This window comes from Chaetodon trifascialis, chromosome 14 (assembly GCF_039877785.1).
Source record: "Chaetodon trifascialis isolate fChaTrf1 chromosome 14, fChaTrf1.hap1, whole genome shotgun sequence".
Lineage (NCBI taxonomy): Eukaryota > Metazoa > Chordata > Actinopteri > Chaetodontiformes > Chaetodontidae > Chaetodon > Chaetodon trifascialis.
In genome coordinates, this window is record NC_092069.1 from 4,791,626 (window position 1) to 4,806,638 (window position 15,013).

Here is a 15,013-nt window from a genome sequence, read left to right on the forward strand (position 1 = left end):
CGCAGAGATCACAGATAAACCAAATTTAAAGAGGTGTTTCTACCGTTAGAAGTGAACAAACTGACAGAAACAACATCGGAAATACGATATACTGCAAGTGTCCACGAATCCAAAATGTAGGCCTACATGTGGATGTCATTTTTAATAAATATCTCCCAAATGCAACCTTTCCAAGAATATTGGACTCTGATGTCTGACATCCCATGAACCTAGCACACAGGTCCCATTATTATTCACTCTAACCACAGACTTTATGATTTGGAGCAGCTTAGTTTCATCCTCAACTCCAACCCGTGTTCAGACTTTCTTCAGATCCAGCATCTAGTGAACATTGAAGCCGTGTGAACCTGTCCCATATGCAGTCATTTTTCAAAGGCTTGATGTCTCCTGGGGGACATATCTGGCTCTTTAGCTGCTAAATGCTTCACGATGCTCAGCAGCGAGTCTCTATGTGTGCTGAGCAGGTGGTGAGTTTATGAGCTTTTCAGTGAGGACGGCCACCTGCTGCTACTGGAAACAAGGCTGTGGAGAGCATGCAAGCAAGCCGAAGAGCTGTAAAACCAAAACAATGAGCTAAAAAAGGCTAAAAAGCTCCACAGACCAGAGTGGAACTGCACAGTTCGGCTCTCAAACAGATGAAATGACAATGGCCCATTTATTTCCATTCATTTTTAATTTCAGCCCTTCCAACACACTATTTTAAATATAATAAAGCTTTTTCAAAAACGTAAAGAAAATATTTAAAAAGTATAAAAGAAAAAAAATCACATAGTGCAAAATTATTTACAAGTACATGAAAGAAAATGTCGGGGTGCAGTGTTTCATTGCTACATTATGTGCCCTCTTGTTCCCTCGGTCCTTCTGTAACATCATTTAAACCTTCATAAAAAGATCTATATTTATCACACTAATCTGTTAAATCAATGAATTAATCACGCCAATGATGAATCACAATATTCACAGCAGAGTGTTATTATTATTTCACAGTGAAGTCATTATTCTGCTATCACAGCAAAGTTATCAAACTGAGCCAGCTCAAATGAGCGTGTTCCTATAGCAGCCCAGCCGTTCTTTGGCGTCAGCACCACAGCGTTCTTCCACAGTGGGTATCCATTCAGCATCCCTGACGCATACTGGCCCTACAGGAGAGAGGCAACACAGTGACACGTTACAGGAAACGGTTCTACTGCAAACACATATCAGTGTCATCAGATTCAGTTTACAGACTCTTTATATACTATCTGCTTGCTCATCCTGACGGTCACATGTATGTACCAAAATAAGCATGTGAGAAGTTCAGTTTCCATGTGATTACACTGTAACCAACATTAACAACCAGTTACTTCAGGTCCACTGAACTCCTACAGAACTGAGCAAAAACTTCAAATCACTTCTTCTCAATTCAGTCACCAAAGACATTCAAACAGAAGCTTATGTTCATGTTTCTTTATCAGTGGGACTTACAGTGTCCTGGTATATACGAATAGAAACAGAAAGTCAATCAATCAAAGCTATCAGTTCCTGATATAAACTATATAAACTCCAGATATAAAATACTCTCAAGCAGGACTGGAACTCACTGTTATTTTAACTGTTTTCTCAAGTCAGTGTGTAGTTAAGAAAATGTCAGAAAATACTGAAAAATGGGCATCTGGATTTCTCTGAGCCCAAGCTGACTTATTCGGATGTCTTTTGTTTGACCAACAGTCCAAAACCCAAATATATGAATCTTACAAGAAGCTGACTATACACAGTGACTTTTTGCTGTTATTACTTTTTACTGTTACGATAAAAAAAATACTTATTAAAAGTGTTGCCTAATTGATCACTTAATTGATTAATGGAATTATCATTTCAGCTCCATTCTCAAGAAAATGTCAAAGAATTATCTGGCTTTATTTTCCCATGGTGCCGCTACTTAGTTCCACTTTGTTTTCATTGAAGAGCACAGGTAGATATTTAGCACTCACAGGCAATACTACAGCAGGAAAACAGAAAGATATAACCCCCATTGCAAAAAAAGGTGGGATGCGGTGTTAAAGGATTATCAAATTAACACATTCTGTTTTATTCACTGTTTTTATTTATGCTAACTCTTTGGAATCAGGGTTGTATATAATTTGCCAGATGAAAAAGCTCCACCAGACCACAACAGTGACGCAATTACAGCTTCTCCCACCCTCAACAATAACCCTGAATGACAGGACCCATCAACCAAGATAATGCATCGTAATTGATTCCAAAATCCTGTAGAAAGTTTGCATCACGCATTGAGTCCAGGCTTTAAAGAAAAGAAATGATTCAACTGATGAGGTGATGGAGAGAAAAATGCTACTATTTCTAATTCTAACCCAATCGACTGCTAGTCTAATGTCAAAGTCCTCATGAGCATTCAGGTCAAGCTGCCAAAAGAACAATGGTAGAATAGGACAAATAAAGAAGTTTCTCTACAAAACAGTAAAAACCATCAGTGTCCCATTCACTTACTTTCACAGTGAGTGATAAGGTGTGCCAACCATACGCTCGGGTGCCAGACTGTCCCTCTGCAAGTACCGTCAGTCCAGCTGTTGACAAAAGAAGAGAATGAAACAGTGGATCAGAGGTACAGTAATGACACCTTAGGTCAGTCTGACTTTAATAGGGAGAGGTCTGGTGATACTCTTCTCTTTCTTCTCGCCAATAATGGTCTTCATAATAAATTGTGCAGTGAAGCAGAGGGTGATACTACTGACCAAGATCATTGGTAACTTTGTATGTGCCATCTGCAAACACCCAGAAGAAGACTCCTCTGGCGGTGCGGATTGACTGGCCTCCTTTATCCACCCTGGCTGCTATGAAGACACCACCAGTCTGAACTCTCTCCATGAAGACGTCACATGTGACCGTCAGGCTCTGCCTGTAACATAGCAACACAAACACAACAGTGGGTTGTTATGTTGGATAGAAATCTGCATACTTGCCAGTTTACATTCTCACTGGGACACCAGCGCTGAAAATGAAGGCCAGCCCCATCATCTCACCACTGATAGTCTCCTATGACACTGATGGTCTGGTCCGCATCAGACGCCCATGTGACAGGTCTCTGTGTCAGGACCTGCCGTAAGGTGAGGACGTGAGGTCCAGGGTCAGTGAGGTTGATGTAGTACTCAAACACCCCCGTCTGGTCAGCAAAGTCTGGAGCCTCCGAGAAGGGAGGGTTTCCTGCAGGAGGTCGGACACAGACATTGGACTGTTAAAGCCTTTATCCTCAGTGTTTTGAGGATATAAGGTCAGAGTACATGAGGAAACACAGGAATTACATGGATCTGCTAGAATTTTGAGAAAACTCCTATTTTCGGATCAAAATCATTCTTCTCAATATACCACAGTCCTATGGTTTCCATTATGGTCCTCTCTTAACATTGTATACTTTTAAGTGACTTTTCACACAAATAAATCTGAATTAAACTGAACAAGGCATCATGAATTTTATCCTTTCTTAATACCTTTTTTGTATTTAATGATCCTGTTTTGTTTCAGCAGGTCAAGCAAACTTCATGAATTGTACTTCATGTGTATAGAAAGTTAGGTTGGAGTTTGATTCTGTAAAGCGCCCACTCAAAATCTATAATTGCCTTGTTTGGGGTATCAGAACTGTATGATTGTTCAAGAATTCATGGAGCATATAAAAATGACTGTGTATGTTTTACTCACGAACATTGAAGTCGTCCTTGTAGGCTTTCGGGAAGCGAGCAGAGGGAGGCGGGTCGGGGTAACTGCCTTTCTGTCCGGTTGTAATTGTGGTTAATGTGTAAATCTCATCTTCGGCTAGGGTTAAGTTGAAGGATCCATCTAAAAGCTGAAATCATGATCATTAACATAAGAAAGCATGTACAAGCAACACAATGTGTTGAAATCTTTCCTCTTTAATCTTTTTTTTACCTTCAGTGTAGTTAGTTTCTCAAAGAAGGAGGGTTTCTTTGTTTTGAAGTTAAACTGCGACCGCCATGCTTGTAGTTCCTTGATGGAGGCCTAAAAAAATGAAATACCTTCGTTAAAGACAAGTATCAACATCTTGCTAACTTTCTGCAATATGATGAATACCTCACAGGAACTTACCAAGGACCCCTTCAGCTGGAAAGTTGCATTCTGGGATGTCACATTGAAGGCAGGTAGTGGAGGTCTCACACACACTGAATGATCGTGAGTCTGAAGGAAATGTGGAAACACAGTCATGGATCTGAAGAGCAGATTTAGTGTTTGTGTGTAACTGTAGTGAGTGCATCTGCTGCTCTGGTAGTGCCTGCATCAAAAGAAACACACAAGGCTCCAAAACAGCTGAAAACACAGCAGCTAAGCCTCTAAATCTGTTGTTTTAATCTTCTTTATAGCATTAAGAACTTCAAATTACACAACAAGAAGATGAAAACGTTTGAAGCAAAAAGTTCAAATCACAATAGGAAAGCCTAACTTGCCATGGTTTCTATGACAACAGTGAGGTTTCCTCTCCCATCAGTCAGGGCTACGTAACTTCCACCTTGTGCCAGATGTCCAACAGTCTTCAGGTACGTCCATCCTGGCTGGGTGAACTGTGTGGTATGGGCTGGAAGAAAAACAATCAAGTGGAAAATGGTACAATTTATTTATTAAACCATTCCTGATTAAGAGTTAATGATGTCATGTTGTGCTTTTGGGGGTTTTGCCTTTCCCTGAAGCATCTGCAAAGTTACAAAGGCCAAAGTCCACGCCAAAGAGAAAACTGCCTCAAACACTGCTCCATGGCCATCCTCTGCCGAGGAGACTGTCCTGCCCACCTCGCTGTCTGCCCTTGTTACATGAAGATGTGGAAGGTAGCATGAGCGAAGCAGCCAATATCTCTGTTAGTCTTCATCTGTGTGGATTAACTTTATTTTTGATGGAAATTGGACATAAATGTCCCGACAGCGACAGGAAAACTCCATGCATGCTGTTTAGCATGCATGGAGTTTACTTCAGGCTGTTTTGTGGACCAGTACAAAGCTAAAATGCAACAACAATAATAATAATAATAATAATAATAATAATAATAATAATAATAATAATGATGTCCCCACAATTGAAAACTGTGTGTGCGTTCTAACATTATGCTGGACTCCTTTGTCAACAAGGGCCGTGAACAGTACAGGCTCACTGACAGCCTCTTTACACAGGCTCCCAATACAACTGACAAGTGAACACAACATTACGTCAGTTATCTTCATGACCTTCCTCTGCACAGCTTGTAACATCTGAATACATGTTGTACTTTACATTAAATGCCTCTCAATGCCATCTTAGTGTGATCTCAGCTAAATCACTGCAGGAAAGACAGGTTTTCTAGTTCTTCTGAGGCTATCCATTTGCACTGTTTTCAGTGGCAACTTGGAATATGCAGTGTCTTATTTGACATACTGCTGTGCTATTAAGATTAACAGAAGTAACATATTTGTGTCTGTCTCTATATTTCCGAGGGATGTAATGCAGACCTGTAATCCAGATAGGGGACTCCACCACATAGTTGCCACTCCACGGCTCCTCAGCTGTCATTAGCCCGTCTCTGCCGAATGGCAGCTCCTCATAGTAGCTGGCCACCAAGTTCCAGGAGATGGTACTGGAAGAAGAATCAGTCATCAATCAGACAGCTGCAAGGGTGCAAGTACTAGACTGGCCTGCCTGCAGTCCACACCTGTCTCCCATTGAAAATGTGAAGCAACAACGGAGACCTCGAACTCTCGCAACTGAAATTGTTTATCAAGCAAGAATGGAGAAGAATTTCACTTTTAAACTTCAACAATTGCTGTCCTCTATTCCCAGTGTCTGTTTAGAAAAAATTCTGGTCCTTGAACAAATGTAGTTGAGGATCACTACCACCTCAGGTTATAAACAGGCAACAATATATTATGTAGTTTCTATTTTGAAATAACTTTTCTATTGATCAGTAAATTGTTAGTGGTGTTGAATATTCAGTGTAGCTGGAGATCATTGACAGCCATCCTGACCCCAGGTGAATGTGGTGTTAATGTGGCTGATTTCCCTGTCCTTGACACCATTAACTGACAGAAAGACTGTTGTGTGTTGTTGCTGCTGATTCACATGTTAACGTTACACCAGAGAATCTGCAATCAGCTCCTAAATTGAAGATACAGAAAGTCTCATTCTGTGTTGAACACAGTTTCTACAGCTAGTATAAATATAGTTGTAAGACTGTCTGTTTTAGAAATAAATACGGACTAACTGTGAGCCTTGGCTGCCTCGGTTTCATGCCCATTTAATCACAAGAGATGTGACCTTTCATTGTGTAGCAAATCCCCCTACCTGCCTGGGTTTCTGAGGGGGTGGGCCCTGGCCTCCACCTATCAGGCCACAACCGAACTGTTAAAAGGCCTGAGTCAGGCCTGCTCAGCCTCTTCCTTTGTTTGCTGCAGCAGGGCCACCACATGGTGCTGCCTCTCATCTCCTCTCCAGCTGACTGAATAGTCGATGCATTATCTGAGTAAGTTATGATTTGCCATAGTTATTGTTACTTTACTGTCACTTTATTGATTTGCTCAGTTATGTTTGATTGGATCTATTCAGAAACTTTATACTGTTTGTTTTGTTTCTAGTCATTCAATCATCGATCAGTTAACTGCCTGTGGTAAATGAAGACAATAAACTGTTGAACAGCTCTCATCTCTGGTCCTCATGCTTTAACGGGTTTGCCAGTGCAGAAGCATGTAATAGTAATCCTGCAACCACCGCACAGAATTCAAGTTTTTATAATTGGTTAAATGTTATTTTGTTATTGCCAATCATTCTGGACCTCTGACCTTGAATAAACATCAGATGCAGACCTTTGAGTAATAAATCTGATAATCCCTGACGTGTGCAGTTGGATGGCTTTAACTTGCAACAGTACTACAAGTATTATGGGTGATAAAACTTATTGTTTTGCATTTGATAAGGTTAGCCAGGACAAAGTTGAGGAAATACTGGTCTCTCTTTCAAGTGAAACATCACTAGGTGCAGATAAATGGCATGGAAATGATTTTATAATTGTGGATAGGCTACCTTCCGACACCTAGACAGTACAACATCATGACCACAGAGAGAGAGAGAGAGAGAGAGAGAGAGAGAGAATCAAGCTATAGTGGTACATGAAAGGTTTATGTAACATGATAGCAGCAATACTAGAGTTTAAATCATCAGTGACTTCTGCACTGTTAACGTCAGCAGAAACACAGCACAGCAGAGAAGAAGAGCGGAAAGAGAAGGAAGCAGAAATAATAAAATAATAAAATTTCAAGCAGAGGTCTCTGAAGATAAACATAACAAATAACAAGTGTGTTTTTCAGTGGGGGCGATTGGTCCTGATGGTATGGGAAGCACTACCAATGAAATGACACAGTTGGTCAGAAATGCTCATTATTTTTGCCTGAATGTTTACTTACGCAGTCATGAGTCCGTTGACGTAGTTTTGGTTGAGGATGCGAGCCCAGCAGCCTCCCCCCACCTCATCGTTGAAAGTGCTGTAGTCCTCTGACGACCACAGCTTCTTCTTCGTCTTCAGGGCCTCCGTCACTGTGGTGGTGCCTGGGTAGTGGGCCCTGAACATCAGACAACACGCAAGTTCAAGATCAACTCTATGATTAAAGAACAGAAGTCTATTTACATTTGGATGTCAAATTCTGCTAATGCACATCTGTGCACACACAAACACGCATGGGCGCACACACACACACACACACACACACACACACACACACACACACACACACACACACACACACACACACACACACACACACACACACACACACACACACACACACACACACACACACACACACACACACACACACACACACACACACACACACTATTATCCACCAACTAGCCAAACAGGCCAAATCAATGAACAAAGGATTCAACAGCCAGATAAAGAAAAATACATGCTGGGCTAATGAAGGGGCCACTATAGGAACATGGCAGCATTTTGTATTCCATTTCTGTCAGTTGATACCTCTAAATCCTACAAACTGGACCTTTAATGATCCTTTAAATGTAGTTGTTCAAGAATTCTGATCCAGATATGTAGTGGGCAGGACATTTTACGTATGGCTGAAAATAAACTGTCAGTTCTCTCTGGTGGACAAACTATGTAATGGAGACACTGTTTCACATAAGCTCAAACATATCATTGATATTTCTGACCTGACATTTCTTCTTACTCACTGGCCAGCAGATAAAGTAACCTGTGTACTTTCAGTGCATTGTGTACTTGGTATTTCAGTGAACAAAGTAGCACTCAGTAGCAGTTGGAACACCTGCTGGTTAACTGAATGCAAAGGATCTGTATGTCCCAGGTTCAGACACATGATCACTTCCTCGGGAAAAATGTTCATCTACTTCCAATCTCTGGCTGAAGTGGCTCTGGTAATTCCAAAATGGCCATGAGAAGTCCATCCGTTTGAGCCAAAACCTAAAGACAGTCACCTGCAGCAGCCTCACTGATGAGTTTATTACGCTCAAGACAGCACCCAGTTTAAGTCCATGTGGAGCAGGTGGAAGGTTTCCGTTCAGGCTAGACTACAGCAGGTCAAGTGAGTTCAATTCAATTGCAGTATTGAGATTTCAATTGTAGCTGTTGTATTCTGTGAAATTGCATCGTTCATATTTGCCTGTTCAGGCACAACAGTCACAGTGTTATAGTGCTCTCCGCTGTCACTGCGGAACAAAAAAATCACTCATCTGCTTTGTGCGGCGTTGACATGGAAAGTGACTGCATGTCTTAAAATCTCAAGAAAGTCTCAAAATTTGGCACCAAGTGTGTAGTTTGATTCTGAATTCTGTGATCGCACTACTAAAAATATTTCTTCACATAGCACAAGAGCACTACAGCAGCAGTAGTAGTGCAGTGCAGTAGTTTTGACAGAATCTATTTGCCCTTGTAAATATTCAGCTCCATCAGATTACAGTAATTCAAAATCTGCTTAGGTCACCTTTTCACACACTGTTCTACACATAGACATCAGACATACAGAGATCCACCATCATACACTACTGAGATCAGACAGAACATGGATCAGAATCAGACAAATATATTTGTGTAAGAACACGTGAAGATGCCCATGCATACACACAAAACAGAAACGCTGATCACAGGCTTAGTACTATTGTTAGTATTGTATCACATCATGCAGGTATAGAATACATTCTTAATCCTTTTAAAGATGACCACAGATTCGGCACTTGCAGCATCACCTGTTAATATCTCTATTTTTAGGCACAAGCATGAAGTTACAGACAGATTCTTACAACAACAAGCTGATGTTACGGCAACTGACGACAGAGGGTGTGCATGCAAACGTCATGCACAGAGGGGGGTCCTACCCTATCACGTCTACAGCACTGCTGAGCTCAGGGTCTAGCAGCAGCGACAGGGCAATGGGCTCCCACACGTTGTCACTGGCTATAATCCTGACACTCTCCAGACCACTCTTATCCAGAGTGTACCTCAGCAGCTGGTGCAGCCAGTCAGCCACACAGGAAGACAGAGAGCAGAGAGCAGAGGAAGACATGGATTCACATCTGTGACAATTTTCACTTTCTCTTCATTTAACAGTGTTTGCTGCAACCATGTAAAACACCTTATGGACTTACAGATGAACTGACTTTAAGGCTGCATTAATAGAAAAGCATGATTTGTGCTTAAGAAAGATTGAAACAGCATCAGACACATTATTATCTTATTAGGTTGATATGGCTAACATGCAAGCAAACATCCAGGAGACTCAGAGCAACATTAGCATTTATTCATTCAGTCATTTATAGTTGTCTTTCTGGGCAACTGATAACGGACAAAAGTCCAACAGTTGCCAGATTTCCATCCAAAGTGCCTAGAAATCTTATTCTTAGTTCAGCCCTCTGCTGTGTGTGTTTCCATTACAGTCTAAAGACCCACAGAGGCAAATTACTTCGGCTAAAGTATGAAAATGTAACAGCTGTCTTTCCCGTGAAGCCATATTTAGTGACAGACAGGCAGCACTATTTACATCACTGTAGACTCATGTTGATGTGTCAAAGCACAATGGATTAAAAAATGAACCTGGCTTCATCTGCAGATTTTTAATTTTGGAGGCCAAAATAAAATTCAGTGAGGCCAATCACAAATGCACAGTACACAAGCCCCACCCAACAAAGTTCCTGTCCTGTCCCTGGACAATCATTTGGACCCCAGTCTAAATTACGCCCTGGTGGACATGCAGGGAGCAAAGGTTCCCGGTCCCTGGGGAAGGTCCCTACAGTGGAAACATGGCTATTCAGTCTCTTTTAGCTCTGCTTTACTCTCCACCAACTCCTTAGCTGCTAAACGAGCCGCTTTGTTCCCCAGCTCATTTCTAACATTGTGTGCCATTCGGGCAGGTGATGCACAGTGGATTTATGAGAGCATTTTACAGAAAACAGCTGTGACTGCAATTTAGGTTGATGAGAACAAAGTCTGCAGGTCAGAAAATCAAAACAGTGATTGGTAACACTATCTGAAGGAGAGTACATCAGCCTGACATGACATGGTCATGACCAAATGCAAAGTAGACATTGTTGGAGATGCCTTTGTTATGACAGCTGGACATAAACCAAGACAACAAAATCTGCCATAAACATGTCCTTGCAGGCCCAATTACCAAACTTAAGGAAACTATGTTATGTGTGAACATTACAACTATCATATGTGGCTGTGGTTGATACTGGCTGTCATGACACCATTATAATCGTAGTAGACTGGTACAAACTGAACCACTGTAACTGAGGTCAAGAAAAATATTCATGACACAATAATAGGAATTACATATAATTTACTGATGTCTACAGGCAACCGGCGAGCTAGCGGTAACTCTAGCTAGTAATTTTCTGAGGCGACTGAGGTCCTTCAACATCTGCCGGACTATGCTCAGGATTTTCTATGAGTCTGCGGTGGCTAGTGCTAGTCTCTATGCTGTTGCGTGCTGCAGCAGCAGGCTGAGGATGGCGGACGCCAACAGACTCAACAAACTGATCCACAAGGCCAGTGACGTTGTGGGGATGGAGTGTGACTCTCTGACGGTGGTGTCAGACAGGAGGATGCTGACTAAGCTACAGACTATCTTGGACAACCTCTCACACCCACTTCATGAATGATGTGCTGGTCAGGCACAAGAGTACTTTCAGTGAGAGACTCATCCCACCAAAATGCAAGACTGAACGCCACAGGAAATCATTCCTGCCTGTGGCCATCTATCTATCTATCTATCTATCTATCTATCTATCTATCTATCTATCTATCTATCTATCTATCTATCTATCTAGATAGATAGATAGATAGATAGATAGATAGATAGATATACACACACACATAAACACACATATACTCTTCTCTCTATATTCTCTCTTTTAATTGCACTACATGTTTATCTCTTCTATCTCTTCATCATCTCTTCTATTCTTTTAAGGAGCACCTGTAACAAAATACATTTCCCCCGGGGATCAATAAAGTCTATCTGATTCTGAACTCCCCAGCTGTAGAGCAGACTGAACAGAGTATTTCACAGACTGTTTCCTCTGCTCCTATGGCTTCAACTCGCATAAACAGATAATATCTCATCTCTTTACCAAACACAAAAGCATAGATCAGCGTGCAGAGTACTTCAGCTCCCCACCTTTGTCAATGCGATGGCAGGTGCAGCTTTAAAACCACTGAACTAAAATATGCAACACTTTATTTTGTTTTTACATGGTGGCAGCAAAATACTGTACAGTTTAGTAATGAGTGACCTAATTTTAATGAAAAAAAGTCATGCTTTATTAGAAACTACTTTCACATGCATATGGGCCTACTATAGCATGCACATGCATGCAGCTTAAGATAAAATGTTACTTTTCCCTCTTCAAGCCTGACAGAAAAACAGCCACAAACATTCAGCTTTGATAGAGGAGAGCAGCTAGATTTACAGGGAATAAGATATCACCAGATGAGGAAGACAAGCCCAACTCACAAAGTGTTTTAAGCAGACACACCCAAAAGCAGTGGACATTTCACCATCTCTGCATCACATGTTCAGTCAATCAGTAGTCAGGAATAAAGCTGCTCTCAGAGCACACCTCACACATTCCCACTGTAATTACACTGCCTTTGGGTCAAATGAGTGATGAAGCAGGAGTGCGACTTCAAGCCGACTGTACTCACCCAATGACTTCAACAGAATCATTAAGGTACGTGTCAGCGATCATAGACTTAGCGATGCTCCAATCGCCGTCTGCTGCAGTGATGCCAACGCCAGTTAGACCAACTTTATCCAGCATGTTCCGGAGCACCTTGGCAACAAAGACATGCTCTCAGAGGAACCCATAGCTGGAAGTTAAAATCATCTCCACTGAGAGTCAGACTGCTTCCCTCAAGTGGGGTACAACTCAATGTTGGTGGCTGTTTCTCTTCTTTAATTCACAGTTTAGGCTAAGCTTACCCATAATGCACAATTGTCGGTCAAAACAATGACAGGATATTGAAAGATAAGAGGTTTTAAGATTACCTTGATGTACTTGCTGTCATAGTTTCGCTCGTTCCAAATCTAAACGGATGAAAGTGAATTTTAGTTCCACAGCAAACTTGTCCAGGTTCATTAGTAATCTCCTAATGACACACATCCCTCAATCCGGCATCACACCCTCAACTTCCCACGCAAAAGACTTCAATGCAGCTGAACTTTGTCAGAGGTACTTTGTGTGACAGCCCCTATTTGCGTTGTTCTGGATATGGTACAGGGCACTGAATGACATCGCTTCAACAAATTCATTCAGGTCAAGGATCACAAGCAGTCAGACAGGGCGACAAGTTACTCCAGATATTCTAAATCATTTCATTTAGAGGTAAATCTGAAAGTGAGCACACCTGAAAGGTCTGAAATAATCCCTCATTATACTGAAAAATACAAGCACGAAACTACAGTGCCAATGGTCAAAGTCGGATGAGGAAGTTAGTGTGTAAACTGTGACGGATGCTTCCAACAGACAGTTTAGTAACAGTTTTTCACCCTGGCACTAGTGCATCCTCACAACCTTGCAGTTTCACCACACAGACTCAATAACAAACTGTATTTCGCAACTTATTAAAATAGTACCCAAGTTGTACCTTAACAAATAAGAGCATTATAATTGGCAAGATAAATACATCAACAGTTTTAGAAAGCATCGTGAAATAAAAAGTGTTTCTGCATGTAGTTTGTCATGCAACTCACACCACAACCCAAAATGCCAATGTATGTTTTGCATAGTATGTGCACTTTTGATGGTTTGAGTAGGTCTGATCTAAAGGGCAGTTCTACAATGTGTAGCGTGGAGCTGAACAGGAGAGAGATTACACACCCCAACATACTGAATGTCCAGGTCATGGTACTGCTTGGCACCAAGGATCCAGTTCACCACATATGTTGCAGTGATGTCTGGGAAGTCGTAGGGCCAGTTCTTACCATGGCCCACCCAACCAGGAAACGCCCAGGGTAAACCTACATGAATGCACACCACACACAAGCAAGGCTGAAGATGTGTTGTGTATTTCCAATGCTGCCAGTGTCAACACCCATAGCAATGCAGTGCTATCTGTTCATGAATGAACACTGTAAGTCTTAAGATTGCTAAAGCTGCAACACTTCCTGTAAAAATACAAAACCTGTCATGCCAGATGTTTCAAGCCTTATGTAACTAGTGTGCACAGGCATTAGAAAAACAAAAACTACACGGTACACTGAACCAGGTTTTTGATCTCCAGTTACAGAGGTGATGAAGTCATACCTTTATCATTAATTGATTGCAAAACCAGTTAAAAGACAAAAGACAGTACACTGTGCAGTCTTACCTATGAGTGTGATATTTGGGTTCCTCTTCTTGGCTTCTTTCATCAGCCACCACTCATAGCCTCGAAAGTAGTTCTCATCATTCTCGTAGTGCATGTGTGACGGCTCTGTTCCATCTTAAAAAGTTAAAAATCCAATGTAATGTCACAACTATGAGACAGCACGACACACAAAAGCAACATGTTCTTTCATGAAATTATTCATTGATTCCAAGGTTTCATTTTATTTGTCCATCTCTCATTTTCCACTATTACCTGACATTTAAAAGGTTGAAGTATGAATAAAGTAAAACCAAAAGAGTTGCAGTGTAGCCATGACTCACCAGTAGTTTGAGCATCTCCTCCAATCTCCACCTTTAGTATGTGCAAAGAAGCTCCAAAGTTCGGCTGAAGACAGCAAAGAAGAGACAACAGTGACTTCGCAGGTCATTTAAACTGGGCTGTATGAATTACATGCATCATAACGTACCTTAAAAAGGTAGTCTAATATCTGGCTGCGGTACGGCTCAGCGTAATTAACCAGTAAACGAGACGTTGCCTAAAGACACCAGAAGATAAAAGGATCAGAAATACACAAACAGCTAACTTTTAAAGTCCTCTTGACCGCCGTAACCAGGAAGTAGGTCAAAACTGGCTGAACTCACCCCTCCGCCGCTCAGACCTCCAATTCCGTCAAAAACTCTCCCCAGACCCTCTTCATCGTTCAGGACATAAGTCTGACAAGAGCAGAAATTCAAAGAGAAACCGAGAAATAAAACAATAACTGTCAACACGCTGCGGTTCATGCCGAAAAACTGTGGGTTTTGGACTGTATGCTGCGCGCGCTTGCCGTATGGCTCTTAAGTCACATGACAGCGCTGCTGAGCAGTCACGTGGTCACAAAAGCGAGGACCTTTTTTTCTTCGTGTTTTAGTTATAACCTTTTTTTTCCTAACATAAAATACAGTTAAAATTAAAATAAATTTATTTCATTTGAAATAAGATTTATTTTTTTTTAGCTCTTTTCTGAATAAATCAAATTTATGAAAACTTTGACTCTAATACCAGTTGAAATTAAAAAGACAAAGTAATTAACATGATGGCAGGAAACAAATCTACACAAAAAGATGTTTTCCGTCATTTGTGGTTTCCAACAACTATTGCAACTCATGA

General features: G+C 41.2%; 1 protein-coding gene across 2 annotated transcripts; it reads right to left on the reverse strand.

The window, feature by feature from the left end:
• Window positions 1-650: 650 nt before the first annotated feature.
• Window positions 651-14,717, reverse strand: galcb (galactosylceramidase b). Of its 2 annotated transcripts, none has more exons than XM_070979143.1 (17): window positions 14,506-14,717; window positions 14,331-14,399; window positions 14,185-14,248; window positions 13,865-13,978; window positions 13,375-13,514; window positions 12,543-12,581; window positions 9,370-9,500; window positions 7,428-7,583; window positions 5,484-5,608; window positions 4,455-4,582; window positions 4,099-4,188; window positions 3,922-4,011; window positions 3,694-3,838; window positions 3,021-3,201; window positions 2,733-2,896; window positions 2,488-2,564; window positions 651-1,139 (listed from the first exon to the last, which is right to left on the reverse strand). In XM_070979143.1, exons 1-17 carry the CDS (start codon window positions 14,644-14,646, stop codon window positions 996-998), a joined length of 1,998 nt encoding a protein of 665 aa, XP_070835244.1. In that variant the 5' UTR covers window positions 14,647-14,717; the 3' UTR covers window positions 651-995. The 2 variants fall into 2 exon arrangements, with proteins under 2 accessions (XP_070835244.1, XP_070835245.1); XM_070979144.1 differs by lacking the exon at window positions 9,370-9,500 and adding an exon at window positions 12,200-12,327 and having other exon boundaries at window positions 14,506-14,689.
• Between the last annotated feature and the right edge of the window lie 296 nt (window positions 14,718-15,013).

What these genes read in the sequence shown, in the direction of transcription:
- galcb (XM_070979143.1), bottom strand. Translation starts at nt 14,646, where the DNA reads ATGAACCGCAGCGTGTTGACAGTTATTGTTTTATTTCTCGGTTTCTCT. An exon ending in CCCAAATATCACACTCATAG is followed by an intron (nt 13,515 to 13,864) that starts GTAAGACTGCAC and finishes GCATTCATGTAG; the next exon opens with GTTTACCCTGGGCGTTTCCT. An exon ending in CAAGGACGACTTCAATGTTC is followed by an intron (nt 3,202 to 3,693) that starts GTGAGTAAAACA and finishes GACCTCCTGCAG; the next exon opens with GAAACCCTCCCTTCTCGGAG.